The sequence below is a fragment of the Antechinus flavipes genome, chromosome 1, assembly GCF_016432865.1.
Source record: "Antechinus flavipes isolate AdamAnt ecotype Samford, QLD, Australia chromosome 1, AdamAnt_v2, whole genome shotgun sequence".
Classification (NCBI taxonomy): Eukaryota; Metazoa; Chordata; class Mammalia; order Dasyuromorphia; family Dasyuridae; genus Antechinus; species Antechinus flavipes.
Genome location: NC_067398.1, coordinates 13,770,505 through 13,785,117, shown reverse-complemented (window position 1 = coordinate 13,785,117; position 14,613 = coordinate 13,770,505). Strand labels below are relative to the sequence as shown.

The 14,613-nt window shown below is 56.4% G+C and overlaps 1 protein-coding gene across 3 annotated transcripts in view; it reads left to right on the top strand.

Annotated features, from left to right (window-relative positions):
• TTC21A (tetratricopeptide repeat domain 21A) overlaps window positions 1-12,306 on the top strand; it is a 40,786-nt gene extending 28,480 nt beyond the window's left edge. Inside the window, exons 21-29 of one of the 3 annotated variants that reach the window (XM_051979310.1) lie at window positions 3,446-3,553; window positions 4,902-4,983; window positions 6,104-6,254; window positions 7,560-7,721; window positions 7,832-8,027; window positions 8,135-8,359; window positions 8,907-9,027; window positions 10,077-10,144; window positions 10,235-12,306. In XM_051979310.1, coding sequence (XP_051835270.1) covers window positions 3,446-3,553; window positions 4,902-4,983; window positions 6,104-6,254; window positions 7,560-7,721; window positions 7,832-8,027; window positions 8,135-8,359; window positions 8,907-9,027; window positions 10,077-10,144; window positions 10,235-10,312 — 1,191 coding nt within the window. In that variant the 3' untranslated portion in view covers window positions 10,313-12,306. Of the gene's footprint in view, window positions 1-3,445; window positions 3,557-4,901; window positions 4,984-6,103; window positions 6,255-7,559; window positions 7,722-7,831; window positions 8,028-8,134; window positions 8,360-8,906; window positions 9,028-10,076; window positions 10,145-10,234 lie in introns of all 3 variants that reach the window. The other 2 variants (XM_051979301.1, XM_051979290.1) reach the window with 2 other exon arrangements.
• The last annotated feature ends 2,307 nt before the right edge of the window (window positions 12,307-14,613 follow it).

Below are 14,613 nucleotides of genomic sequence, written 5' to 3'. Positions count from 1 at the left end.
TTAGGTGCTCACTCTCCATATTTCCCTCCCCCCACCAGTGCCTGGTCTGGCAAACTCTTAGCAAATGCTTAGTGACTGACCCAACAACTGCTTTTATTTTATTTCCCCCCTTTTTGTTTAGTATTTTATTTCCCCCCAGTTACATGTAAAACCGCTTTGGACATTTGTTTTTAAACGTTGAAGTTCCAAATCCTCTCCCTCCCTCCCCAAGCACTTTGACGCGGTTTATACAGGTGTAGCCGGGCCAAACTTTTCCAAGATAGTGACGGTGAAAAAGAAAACAGACCAAAAGAAAAAACATTAGGAAAAATTGAGTTGAAAAAGCTCAGACCCTTCAGCTTCTCCTCTGGATGTGGAGAGCATTTCTCTTCCCAATCCTCCGGTCGTCTGGGATCCCGGGATAGCCGCGGCGTTTCCGGCCAATCCTTTGAGCATCTTGCAGGTTCTTTGGGCAGGACCCATTTCCCTTCACTGCATAGAAATCTTGCCACTTCTGAGCATCTTGCAGGCTCTTTGGGCAGGACCCATTTCCCTTCACTGTGTGGAAATCTTGCAGGTTTTTCTGAGCGCATCCTGCGCCTCATTTCTCACAGCACAGTGGTACTTGACATGTGTTTACCAGAGCTTGTTGGTATCCCAACGAGCCAATGGATGTCCTAGCAACGTCCGGTTCTTTATCCCCAGAAAAGAGCCAAGAGTTCTGTACATACGGGTCCTGATTTTTTTTTCCTGAATGACTAGTTTTAAGAAGCCATTTTGACAAGCATCTATTAGGCCTCATGCTAAGTGCTGGAGAGCAAAGACTAAAGGAAAACAATCCCAGCCTCGAAGACCTTGTACTAGGGGGGAAGAGGAGCCTGGGAGGGGCAGTTATGGGACTTTAGGGGGTGTGTACACAGTTAAGCAAACACAAAGTAACTTCATCCTCAGCTGGGAGTTCAGGGAAGGCTTCCTGTAGGAGGCTGCCTCTCAGGAGGGCTTTTGAAGGTGGAGTGGAAAGGCATTTTAAGCCTTACAGAGATAGGGTTGAAGTGTGGGGAATCGTAACAGTGAGGAACCTAAAGTCAGGTTGGAAAAGTCCATGAGAACTAGATTGTATTTTCTAGATGGGAGCCAGCAGAGCACAAGAGAGAGAGAGAGCTGTTCTTGTGGGAAAGGCGGCCCAGGATGCAGCGCCGCCACCTGGGTCAGGGCCCAGCCACCCCTCTCGCCACCTGCGTTCCCCAGGACATCACAGGCTCCCCAAACAACCAAAGATGTGTGTATTGGGCAGCGCTCTCTGCTGGGAGAGCCTTCGGCTTCCCCTCGCCAGCGAGGGCCTACCCCACTGTTCTCCTTGGTGACGCCCAAATACACCCCTTCTGAGTCCTTCCTGGGTCTCTCCCCTGATGGAAGGGAAGCTCCTGGAGAGCACAGACTGGTTCATTTTTGCCTTTGTATCCCCAAGGCCTGGTGCACAGTAGGTGCTTAATAAATGCTACATTGCGGACTACCATGCTGCACTGCTGCACTCCAAAATGTCATGGCCCAATTGGAATTGGAAAGCTCCTTGAGAGCACAGATTGGTTCATTTTTGCCTTTGTATCCCCAAGGCCTGGTGCATAGTAGGTGCTTAATAAATGCTGATTGAAGGATGACTACAGAGAGTTCTTTGTGGAGAGTAGAACCATCCCCACTGATAGCACATTACATTGCGGACTACCATGCCGCACTCCAAAGTGTCACGGCCCAGTTGGAAAGCTCCTTGAGAGCACACACTGGTTCATTTTTGCTTTTGTATCCCCAAGACCTGGCACACAGTAGGTGCTTAATAAATGCCGATTGAAGGATGACTGCAGAGAGTTCTTTGTGGAGAGTAGAACCATCCCCACTGATAGCACATTACATTGCGGACTACCATGCCGCACTCCAAAGTGTCACGGCCCAGTTGGAATCGGAAAGCTCCTTGAGAGCACACACTGGTTCATTTTTGCTTTTGTATCCCCAAGACCTGGCACACAGTAGGTGCTTAATAAATGCCGATTGAAGGATGACTGCAGAGAGTTCTTTGTGGAGAGTAGAACCGTCCCCACTGATAGCACATTACGTTACGGACTACCATGCCGCACTCCAAAGTGTCACGGCCCAGTTGGAATCGGGATTCATTAAATTCCCCAGAATATTCTGGCTGCTCCCAAATTAAGAGTATCTTAAGTAAAGAACCTGTCACGCTGATTTGTATCAAATGCTCTTCAGCAACACACAGACTCTCCCCCAAGAGTTGCGCTCCTGGACGGACGTTCCATCCTCCTGATAAAACGGCAGCCCTGAAAATATGGGCCCGACGAAATGAGTGCCACGGATCTGAAGAACACGCATCCTTATGTTAGAATGCCAGATGTTCCTCCTGTCTGGAGACTAAGTCCGTGGTTCCCAAAGGGATGTCAAGAGACCCAGACTTCCCTCCCAAGAGCCGCTGTCCGTGTCTCGTATTTCTCCCCGTCTCTGCTCTCTCTCAAAGGCCATTTTGAAGAATGTGACTCACTGCATTCAGCTAGGACTCAAATAATCATCCTAGAAAGGCCCATTAGAGACTCAAGTGTGCTCTCAGCTGGGACGGTTATATTCTCCACAAAGAAACCTGTAATCTGATCGACCAGCATTTATTAAGTACCTACTATGTGCCAGATCCTGGGGATACAAAGGCAAAAAATGAACCTGCTTCAAATAATCAAGACCCAACTAGCTGTTCCAATTTTTTTTTAAGTATATTTCAATACCTAAGTTTGTATGCATTCTTTAAACAAATAATATAGTTCAAAAATGAGCAAGAGAGGCCGCTAGGTGGCACAATGGAGAGAGCACCAGCTCTGAAGTCAGGAGGACTTGACTTCAAATCCAGCCTCAGACACTTAACACTGCCTGGCTGTGTGACCCTGGGCAAGTCACTTAACCCCAATTGCCTCGGGCGGGGGGGGGGAATCCAAGATTTTTGTCAGAATCTTTCCCTAGAGGACTCACACACAAATCGATTCAATTGTTGAGCCTCTAAGGTATCCGTGGCAAACAAAACTGGGTGGTCTTCTGTGTTATAATTTGTTCCTAAGTTCTATAATGAGTAAATTTGCATTTTCACTTTTTCCATTCGTATATGCGTTAAGTGGACCCCCAAAAAGTATAAATGTTCTTGTCCCCATCTTACAGATGAGCAAATGGAGGCTCGGAGGGCTTAAATGACCAACATGGAGTCACCCATCTGATAAATCTTAGGGTGACAGATTTGGAAAGGGAAGGGACCTCTGAGGGTCATGGAAACGGGGGCCGCACCATCTCCGAGTGTCCCCTTGCCCATTGTGCCGTAACAGATGAGAATTTCCCACCCCATGAGCCTTTGCCTTGCCTGATCTCGCAGCGGGGGAGCTCGCCGAGCCACTGTGGTCCCCCAGGCTCTCGCTTGTCTCAGCAGGTGACACTGGAGCTGGCTCAGCTGTACCTGCTCCAGGGGGACCTGGATGCCTGCGAGCATCACTGCTCCATCCTCCTCCAGAGTGACCAGAGCCACGAGACTGCCTGTGTGGTAAGGACCCCCAGATCACAGAGGCCGGCTTCCTTCCCTTCCCGGCGGGTGGGCCTTCCCCTCCTAGCTAGCTCCTGGCCGGCTTTTCTCTGTGGAATATCCCAGGGGGAAAAACCAAAACCCCAAACCACACGGCAGGGAGAGAGGCCGTAGTGTCCACACTTTGTCAGGGGCCCCACTGCCCTAGTGGGAGGCTCTCCCGCTGGCACTGCCAAGGAGGCCATCCGCAGGGAGCCTGTAGCCGCACCTCCCCGGGCAGTGGGCAGCTGTGCCCGACAGTGGAAGCCCCATCCCCAGGATGACTGAGGCACAAAGTCAAGCCGCAGAGGTGGAGTGCAGTGCCCGAGGGCAGAGCCTCTGAGCAACTTAGATCCACAGACAGTTCGCTGCCTCTCCTTTTACCAGACCTACTAAGTGCTGTGAGTTTGGCCCAGTCCTCAGCCCGGCCCCTGCCCGGCCTTCTCAGGGAGAAGGAAAGGGCAGGTACTGACTGCAAAAATCTCATGGATGTCGTAGGGAGGAGGGCAGGGGGCAGAGAGAGCTCCAGAGGCTCTGGGCTCCACTGTCTCCCGGGTGGTCCCCCCTGCAGCTCCCAAGGGCCAGGTCCTCCAGGACCAGAGTGATGGAGAAGGAGACACAGGGAGTGAGGCGAGGGCTTCCACCAGAGACCCCTGGCAGCTGCAGGGAGGAATGGAGGCAGCAGGCCGGAGCCCCATCCACACAGGGAGCTCCTGTGGCTCCTCCCAAGCCTAAATCTGGCACAGCCCACAGCTCCTGGGTGCTCGGGGCTCCCTTTCTGGCGTTCTTGGTCTCGCAGCCCCTCAGCTCCCGGGCGCTCGGGGCTCCCCTTCTAGGGTTCTCAGTCCTGTGGCCCCTCAGCTCTCAGGTTTTCAGGGCTCCCATTCTAGAGTTCTCAGTCCCGTGGCCCCTCAGCTCTCGGGTTTTCAGGGCTCCCATTCTAGGGTTCTCAGTCCCATGGCCCCTCAGCTCCCAGGCGCTCAGGGCTCCCATTCTAGGGTTCTTAGTCCCGCGGCCCCTCAGCTCCCGGGTTTTCAGGCTCCCATTCTAGGGTTCTTAGTCCCGTGGCCCCTCAGCTCCCGGGTTTTCAGGCTCCCATTCTAGGGTTCTCAGTCCCGCGGCCCCTCAGCTCCAGGGTTTTCAGGCTCCCATTCTAGGGTTCTTAGTCCCGCGGCCCCTCAGCTCCCGGGTTTTCAGGCTCCCATTCTAGGGTTCTCAGTCCCGTGGCCCCTCAGCTCCCGGGTTTTCAGGCTCCCATTCTAGGGTTCTCGGCCTTCCGCTTTTGGGGCTGTCCCTGCTGTTCAAAGGTCCTCCCGTTCCCTCACAGATGATGGCAGATCTGATGTTCAGAAAGCAGAAATACGAAAGCGCTATCGATCTGTACCGGCAAGTTCTGGAAAAGGCCCCAGGTGAGGCCCCAGCCTCTTGGCTTCCTCTCAGCCCTTCTGCCTCCTGGCCCGGGCCCTGCTCCTGGAGGTACCGCCTGGACCGGGAGCCCCGGGAGCCTCAGTTTCCATTGGTGAAAGAGATATCAGAGTACTTCCCCTGCTCAGGATAAGCCACCGGAGAGACTGAAGGAAGCCCACCCCAGGGGCTCCAGGGTTGTGTGAGCAGGAATCCCAGATTCAAGTCTAGCCTCTGAAACCTTCTAGCCGTACCCCTTTTGTCATGTCGCTTTACTTCTCTGTGCCTCAGTTTCCTCACCTGTAAATGTCCTCAGTGGTTAGGAGCAGACTCATTGGCTCTGGAGCACGTAGAGCAGTTACTCTGTGCCGTGGGGAGGGGTAGCCTCCCCCGTCCCCCCGCACCGGGCCTTCGTCCTTGCTGTTGATTCTGCCCCACATGGTTTAGAGGGACGTAGAGGGCCCGAGCCCGCCTGGGGGGCACTGAGGTGGGTGTGGGGACGGCAACCTGTGACGTGTGAGGGCCGGTTGAGGAAATCATCAGTGTTTAAGCCGGAGAAGAAAAGGCAGAGGGGATGACTCTCCTCGTGTGTGAAGGGCCATCCTGGGGAAAGGAGACCCCCGCCTTGTGCACGCGCCCCTGGCGGGGATGGGGGCCGTCCCAGGGAGCAGGCTCACAGGCAGAGCTCTCTAGAACTGGAGCGAGCTTTGGGAGGTAGGACCTGTCCCCGGGACTGGGCCAGCTGCCCTCCTGCTACCGCTGCTATCCACGGGGCCTCCAGGGGCACCTTCTGGGGTTGGAGGGAGGCGGGTCTTCCCCTCCCCTCCCCCACTCCAGACAGGAAGCTTAGCCCAGACTTAGAGCCCCGTGCGCCCGTGGGGATGGCCAGGTCCCCCCTGTTTTTCAGATGAGACACTTCAGCCAGCCGCTGGCCCCAGTTCTCCAGGCAGTGAGAGCCAGAATCGGAATCCGGGGCTTCTGATTCCAGATCTGGGGCTCTGCCCACTGTACCACACGGCCCTCACCAGGATGAGCGCCGGAGCTCTGCCCCAGCTAGGTCTCCCCTCCCCAGGGCCCGAGACGCCGAGACGAGGGCCTTGATGGGCCCCTTTTGTTTGTTTTAAGACAATTTTTCAGTGTTGAACAAGCTGATCGACCTGCTGAGGCGGAGCGGGAGGCTGGAGGACGCCCCGGCCTTCTTCGAGCTGTCCAAGAAGGTGTCCAGCCGCATCCCGCTGGAGCCCGGCTTCAACTACTGCAAAGGCATTTACTGCTGGTAGGTTCCATCTGAGGGGCAGGGCTAGGGCAAGGCCAGTGCTAGGGGAAGGACCAAGGGCAGAGGCAGGGCCGGGGACAAAGGCAGGGCCAGGGCCAGGGACAAAGGCAGGGCCAGGGCCAGGCTCAGAAGCAGGGCCAGGGCCAGGGGCAGGGGCAGGGCCAAGGGCAGGGGCAGGGCCGGGGACAAAGGCAGGGCCAGGGCCAGGCTCAGAAGCAGGGCCAGGGCCAGGGGCAGGGCCAGGGCCAGGGCCAGGACCAGGAACCTGGCATGGTCTCCAGACTGCCTTTGACCTTTCTCTAGCCCAGGCTGGCTGGACCCCCCCCCCCCCCACCAGGCTCAGGGTCAAGGTTCTCAGCAGCCTGGGAGCTGCTGCTTTCTCGTGGCTTCCCCAGCTCCCTCCAGGCCCAGCTGAGCCAGCCGAGGGCCGGGTGGCTTTTAGCCTCTGTGCCTTCTCCTCACTCCAGCCAGAATGGGCCCAGCTGCCCGATGGCTCCCGATCCAGGGCCTCCCTCTGCATCCTCCCCATCCCCTTTTGGACATCTCTCCGAACCTTAACCCCTTGCTGCCATTTCCAGGCTCAGCAGTTTATCCTGCCAGAGCCCAGCCCTGCCTCCTCCCCCTCTTCTTCATGGTCCAGCAGGGGCCGCCGGTGCCCTCCTGGGTGCGAGGCCCCGGGCTGCCCAGAGCGGAGGCCACGATTCCCAGGGCCAGGGCCGATCGCTTCGGAGGCTCAGCTCAGGAGCGCTCACCCGGAGCTCCCGGCCCCGGTTCTGATCCCCGCTTGGCTCCGGCCACCCACGCTGCCTCGGGGACCTTGGCCAAAGCTCCTCAGTGCAGAGGGAAGGGGCTTGACTGAATGGTCACCGAGGTCCCGCCCAGCTCTCTCCCTAGAAGCCCATCCAGCTCTAGGAGCCTCCTTGTGGGATTGGTGCCTCGGGAGGGATGGGGGAGCAGGGTCAGATGCTCCCGCCGCCATCCCTGGGAGCCCCCAGAAGTGACTTCATGGTCGCTTAGCCAGGATGTGAGCCCAGGTTTTCAGATGGGGAAACTGAGGCTGGGACTTGCAGCCCGGGAGGAGGGATCCGCATACAAGGGGAACGTCCAGGAAAGGTTCCGACGTGCCCGAGCGGCCCGGAGGTAAACGGTGGCGATGACCGTAGTGCCGCGGGCGCTGTCGTCTGGGTCGTGCTGGGGACCTTGGGGAGGTGAGCGGGCACCGGGAGGCCCCCATCGTAAACACTGCAGGACGCGGCGCCGCCCGTGAGCAGCCCGAGCCTGCCCCTGCCCTTCCCCCTCCCCCAGGCACGTTGGGCAGCCCAACGAAGCCCTGAAGTACCTCAACAAGGCCCGCAAGGACAGTGACTGGGGCCAGAGCGCCACCTACAACATGGTGCAGATCTGCCTCAACCCGGACAACGAGATCATGGGGGGAGAGGCGCTGGAGACGCTGGCCATGGAGAACAGGTGACTCTCTAGTGGCGGCGGAGGGGAGCGGCCTGCCGGGGGCGGGGGTGGGCCCTCGGCAGCCCCGCGAGGGCCAACGTGGCCCTGGCCGGCGTCCGTTCCCTCCCCAGCAGCACCACGGAGAAGAAGGAGTCGGAGCAGCACGGGGTGCGGACGGCGGAGAAGCTCCTCCGCGAGTTCTACCCCCACAACAAGGAGGGCCAGGAGCAGCTGAAGATGCTGCAGAGCTACTGCCTCCTGGCCACCAAGGAGAAGGCCAACGTGGAGACCGCCCTCGGGGCCTTCATCGAGATCGCCCAGATGGAAGTGAGTGCGGGCCCAGCCGGGGGGCCGGGGCCGGGGGCTGCCGCGGGGCCGGGGCCCGGGGCCTCTGCGTGGGCTGGCATGGGGCTCTTGGGGCTGTTTTTTCCCAGAAAGAAAGCGTTCCGGCCCTCCTGGCCATGGCCCAGGCCTACATGATCCTGAAGCAGATCCCCAAGGCCCGCACTCAGCTCAAAAGGCTGGCCAAGGCCCCCTGGGCGCTGGCCGACGCCGAGGACCTGGAGAAGAGCTGGATCCTCCTGGCCGACATCTACTGCCAGAGCGGCAAGTTCGACATCGCCTCCGAGCTGCTCCGCCGCTGCGTCCAGTACAACAAGGTAGGGGGGCGGCCGAGGAGGAAGGGGCCCGGCCTGGGCGCCCCCGGGCTCTCGGTGCCCCGGGGTCACTGCGCCAGGCTCCCAGCCGCCGTCGGGGTCAGAGAAGGGACCAGAAGCCGGGCAGTCTCCCTCCACGGCCCACGCTGCCTGCTTCTAAATAGGGAGTGCAGGGGGAGCCCCGGGGCGCTCTTTCTTGCCCAGGAGTTCTCTTAAGTGCCTTCTGGCCCTCTCCTCTCCTATTTGACCCTAATCACCCGCCTGCAAAGAGGCTCAGCCATCGCTTTACAGATGAAGAGACTGAGGTCCCCAAGGAGTGACTCAGGAAAGGCCCTACAGGTGCTTGGAGTCAGAACAAGGAGCCTCTGGGGAGAGCCCGGGTTCTAGGCCCAGCCTTGCCATGGCTCCCTTGCCCTCAGTTCCTGCCTCAGGCTAGACCCTCGCGGAGGTTCCACGGCCAGTCCCACCCAGGGCTCCGGGGCCAAAGTCCTTCCTTCCCGGGGACCGTCCTAGAGCCCCGCCCCCACTCTAACAGCCGCCATCTTTGCAGTCTTGTTGTAAAGCCTACGAGTACATGGGCCTCATCATGGAGAAGGAGCAGTCCTACAAGGACGCAGCGAGCAACTACGAGCTGGCCTGGAAGTACAGCAACCGGGCCAACCCTTCCATCGGTGAGCCCCGGGCCCCGCGGGCCTGCCCCCGAGGAGCCCAGCCCGCCCCCCACCTTATCCTGAGGGCACCAAGAAGTCTGAGCAGCCGTTGGCTTTCTCCACCATCAAAGGCTGGGCCAAGCTGGGCTGGGCTTGGCTGGACTGGGTGGGCCTGGCTAGGTCACACCGGGCTGGGCCTGGCTGGACTGGGTGGGCCTGGCTAGGTCACACCGGGCTGGGCCTGGATGGGCAGAGCTGGACTGGGCCTGGCTGGGTAGAGCTGGGCTGGGCCTGGCTGGACTGGGTGGGCCTGGCTAGGTCACACCGAGCTGGGCCTGGATGGGCAGAGCTGGGCTGGGCCTGGCTGGGCAGAGCTGGGCTGGGCCTGGCTGGGCAGAGCTGGGCTGGGCCTGGCTAGGTCACACCGAGCTGGGCCTGGATGGGCAGAGCTGGGCTGGGCCTGGCTGGACTGGCTGGGCCTGGCTAGGTCACACCAGGCTGGGCCTGGCTGGGCAGAGCTGGGCTGGGCCTGGCTAGGTCACACCGGGCTGGGCCTGGATGGGCAGAGCTGGGCTGGGCCTGGCTGGACTGGGTGGGCCTGGCTAGGTCACACCGAGCTGGGCCTGGATGGGCAGAGCTGGGCTGGGCCTGGCTGGACTGGCTGGGCCTGGCTAGGTCACACCAGGCTGGGCCTGGCTGGGCAGAGCTGGGCTGGGCCTGGCTAGGTCACACCGGGCTGGGCCTGGATGGGCAGAGCTGGGCTGGGCCTGGCTGGACTGGGTGGGCCTGGCTAGGTCACACCGAGCTGGGCCTGGATGGGCAGAGCTGGGCTGGGCCTGGCTGGGCTGAATCCGGCTGTACCAGGCTGGCACTGGCTCCAGTGGTACCGGGCCAGGACTGGCTCCGGCTGTACCGGGCCGGGACTGGCTCTGGCTGTATCAGGCTGGAACTGGCTAGACTGGGCTGAGCCCTCCGGGAGCCACAAAAGCCTGGACGGCGGGATGAGGGAGGCTGTGGGCAGTTCCTGGGGACCACTAGTCCTAGGCAATCACTTGTGCTTCCTTCTCCAGGTTTCAAACTTGCTTTCAACTACCTAAAAGACAAAAGATTTGTAGAAGCCATCGAGGTTTGCCACAGCGTAAGCTCCCTCTTTGACCTAAGATCAGTGTCTGCCTTTGGCCCGATGGGCGGCCCCACTGATGGCGGCTCCCTCTCCCTTGGTCCCTAGGTACTGAAGGAGCACCCCAACTACCCGAAGATCCGAGAAGACATTCTGGAAAAGGCCCAGGGCTCCCTGCGGCCCTAGCAGAGCTAGAGCCGGGGCTGGGCGCTGAGATGGGGGACCGCCGCCTCTCCCTGCCGGATAGAGCACAGCCCAGAGGAAGTGGGGGCTGGAGTGTACAGAGGCCTCGTTGGAAGGAGAAGAAAGAGACATCAAGGGGGGCATCTGTACCATGGGAATTTTAAATTCTGAAGACCACACGATCTTTCTCCTTCTGTGCTCTCTGCCCACTTGGTTTTGTTGGGTTTTGTAGCAAAATATGGGTGTATTTTCCAGTAGGTGGGAAAAGAAAAAAATTGATTGATAGGAGAGCTAGAGCTTTGTGTGAAATTAAGAGTAGGGAGATCTGACTCTGCCCTGGAGCTTTAGGTCCCTTTCTTTCTATAGGCCTCTGTTAAAAAAAAAAAGGGGGGGGGGACAGATATTGAGCAAGATAATCCCCTAAATTCTCCCCCGAAAATCTGAAGTTTCATGTCATTCCCAGCGTTTAATCTATAATGTGATCACAGGGTCGGAGATGAGGAGGGATCTCCATCCGGTCCAATCCACCCTCTGTCATTGGAGGATACTAGAGGCCAGAGGGAGTTAAGGCAGGGAGCGGACGGGAGAACTGGGCCTCGCACCCAGGACCCGCTCGCTTCATGATGTCCGGAACGAGTTCCTAGGGAGACGTGTCTGGAACCGACCCAGAGCAAGTCTGTGCTCTGTAGCCCCGGCTCAGTCAGCAGCTGCACTGGCGCTGGGCCTCTCGGCCGCTCCTTCCCAACCCTGGAAGATGGAGGAACGATGATTCTAGAAAGCCGGTGGTGGCCGAGTGTTAAAACTCAGAGCTCAACTCGGATCAAAATCAACCCGGCAGCCGGCTCGGAGGGCTGAGAATCACTTGAAAGCGTGGGGGTTTGAGCCTCGGAGCGGGGTGAGGTGCGGGGGGGAATGCTGGCGCCATCTCCAAGTGTGCAAAGGGTTGTGGGTTGGAGCAGGGCCGAGGCTTCTTGGCCGGGCCCCGGAGGGCAGGACCAGGAGGATGGGGGGAAAGGTGTCAGGAAGTGCCCTGGCAGTGGGGCGGGAACGCTTCCTCCCAGTCAGAGTGTCCAGGGGCTGCCCCGGAGGCTCCCCGCTGCCGAGCTTTGTACAGGCCGAGGCTGAAGGTGGAAGGCTGTGGCAGGAAAGCCGGGCTTGGCTACAGGGAAGCCGGGCTTGGGGGATGAAATTAAACAAAGGAGCCGCTTCAAGACTTCTGTCCTCCAAGCTTCACTGCTGGAGTCTCTGGGCCCTTTGATGCTGCAGTGAGTTAAAAAAAATACATTGATCCTTGACATGGAGAAAGAAAGGGAGGCTGTCCTTCCCATAAGGAGTTTCCATGTGCTGTGGGCCCACTTCCCGCCTCACCTTCTCTTCCCACTTTATAGGACGCTGTTAAGTAAGCTTGTGTGGGATAGTGAACAGGCCCCCAGGGATGCTGCTAACGAGACATGAGATTTTTGCAGTCAGGTCATTAGGTCAGACTTCCCTAAACCAATTTCCTTTTTTTCCTCTTTTTTTTTAATTTTTAAATTTAAATGTAAATTTTTCACATTTTTGTAAATTTAAATTTAAATTTAAAAACTTTTTAAAAATTTAATATCATTAAAATATTTTATTTTTCCAAATCCCTGCATTCACCTTTGCAAAACCTCATGTTACAAGTTTTTCTCTCTCCTGCTCTTCTCCCCAAGAGAGCAAGCAATCTGCTGTAGAGTAAACATGCAGTCCCTCTCTATTTCCATATTTGTCATGATACACAAGAAAAATCAGATCAAAGGGGGAGAAAAACACAAGAAAAAAAAGCAAACGAGCAATGATAAAAAAGGGAAAATCCTACGCTTTGATCCACATTCGGTCTTTGTAGTTCTCCGTCTGGATGTGGAGGGCGCTCCGAAAACCAATTTCCTTAACAGAAAGTTGGCCCGTTAGACCGTCTGCTGCTTGAAAAGGCTTCTAAAGTCTGAGAAGACAAATAAATGATTGTGAATTGTGTACATATTGTTTATTAGCGCATTTGGGACCGTGATTTGGGGGCACACTTAGAATCTTCTGTGGAAGGGATGGGGACATGAAGTTGTGACTTGATATGACTATTTTTAGGGCTCTGAGAAGAGAAACTTCATGGATCACGAAGAGAGGCATTGGCCAGAAAGCCAGGAAATGCAGGGGCTCCGTTTAGCCCAGGCCGGCCCCAGCTCCCCTATCTAAGCCTATTATTACCTTATCTAAGCTTATCCATCTATTCCAGATAAGGAATGGGCTCCAAGGTCCACCTGTGACACAGTAGAGCTTAATTAGGAGCACGGTAGAGAGGACAGAGCCCAACGCGATTGAAGGAACCCAAATCCCGCCCCAGATGCTTTTTATCCGAGTGACTTGGGATACCTCCCTGGGACTCAGTTTCCACATCTGTAAAATGGGCACTTGTAATGATGGTCCTTAAGGTATGCTCCCTGCCTTTGATCAGGGACCCTCTGAAACAAGCTCAGAGCTTTCCAGACATGGTGGATTAGCTTTGGGCCACACTATTGGTCCTGGCTACAGTTTATCAGAGGTCTAGTCTATACCTGCTTCCCCTCCCCCCACCCCCAACCCCACAGCAATCTTCCCAAGAAAAAAGCATCTTTGTGCTTTCCGACAACCTGTTTCTCCACTCTGTTTTGAGCATTTTATGACTAAAGGCCTGACCTCTGAACTCATGTGTTTGTCTAGAGTTCCCCGATTCCCGCCATGTTGTCCCGATAACAATCGCTTGGGTTTATGCAGCTCCTTTGGATGTCCAGAGCGGTTTCTGCTTGTGGGAGGAAGAGAAAGGAAAGAAAGAACCCTCCTGTTCTGGGAGAGGAAATGCCAGAAGGGAGATTAAAGCCCCCGTGTTCTCCTGGTACAGGCCTGTTTCCCCACTGTTGCTCACGTGATAATGCCCCACCCATGATGAGTTTACTTATCCTTGCCAACCAGAGAGGGAGATCATCCTAATTTTTTTTAACACAAGAGCAGATCCCAAATTAGAGAACTTTAGTTCTTCCCCGAAAAGTCCTAATTTGTGCATCATTTGAAGTCCTCAACGGGGGTCTTAGAGATAGACAAGCCTCCAATGGCATTGAAGGCAGCCACCGCGGTCTCACTCCAATCACTTTCATCCTTCAAGCAGGCCCCAGGTGGGGCAGCCCTTCGAGCACCAGGTCCCTGGATCACGGCGGCTGCTGGGACTATGGTGTCTGGCCCGGGAGCTGGATAAAGCATCTTGCTGGGGCCCTTCAGAGCCTCTGTAGCCCAGAGGTCGGCCTGGCCAGCTTGGGAAAGTAGGAGGGCTTTGAACTCTTTCAGAAACCTGTCAGGGACCACACCGGAGAAGGCCCCGCGCTGTGAAGCCAGCCTGGAATGCTATAGCTGAGGTGCTAATCGCCTGCTCCTTCCCTCTGAAAGAGGGCCCCTGGGCCTGCTTCCTGTGGCCCGCACAAGCCTGGGGCCTGCTGCTTCCCTCAAAGCTCCCTTCTATAGAAGCCCTTTATGCTGGCCTTCCACAGGTGGAGCAGACCATCCCCAAAAGGACGTGCCATTAGGAGCCCCCAGGGACCCAATGTCTGAAATTCCATCACGAGCAGCTCATTGCTTTAGTTGCAGATACCAGCCGGGCACACATAGGGGAGTGTGTGCACCAGGATGAGTGGGCCCTAACAGGAAACCAACTGGTGCACGGGACAGACGTTGCCCAATTACATTGGGATGGCAGCCACCTACAGAGAACAACTGAGAATGAGGGAGACCGGAAGACCTTCTAGATCAAGAGAAAACAAGACCGTGGGCTGAGGAGCCACCATCCAGAATCCCAAGGAAAACCTCCACTGGGAGCTCCAAAGAGCTTTTTCAATGAGCTTCCAAGAACCTTAAGGCTCCATTTAAAGGCGATAGTTTGGGGTGGACCCACTGTGGGGGTGGGCAGAACCCAGCCTTTCTTCCTGTAATGTTCTGGAAAGAAATCCATCTTATTTCTAGTCTAAAGCTATGCTTTGGGGTTTCCTTTCATTGCTCTTTAAAATGAATATAAATTCCTAGCTCCTGTGTAGTTCTTTCAAAGGGACTTGCTTTCCCCTCCCTGCCCACAAGGAGAATCAAATTAAAATGGACAAAATAAATGAAATAGAATAGAACATAGATAACATTAATATGTGGTTCTCTAGGTCCTAGCTTTTTGTAAAAAAAAAAAAATGGTATTTTTCCAAATATACCCAAAGATAGTTTTTAATATTCATCTTCAAAACTTTGTGTTCCAGATTTTTCTCTCCCTCCTCCTCCCC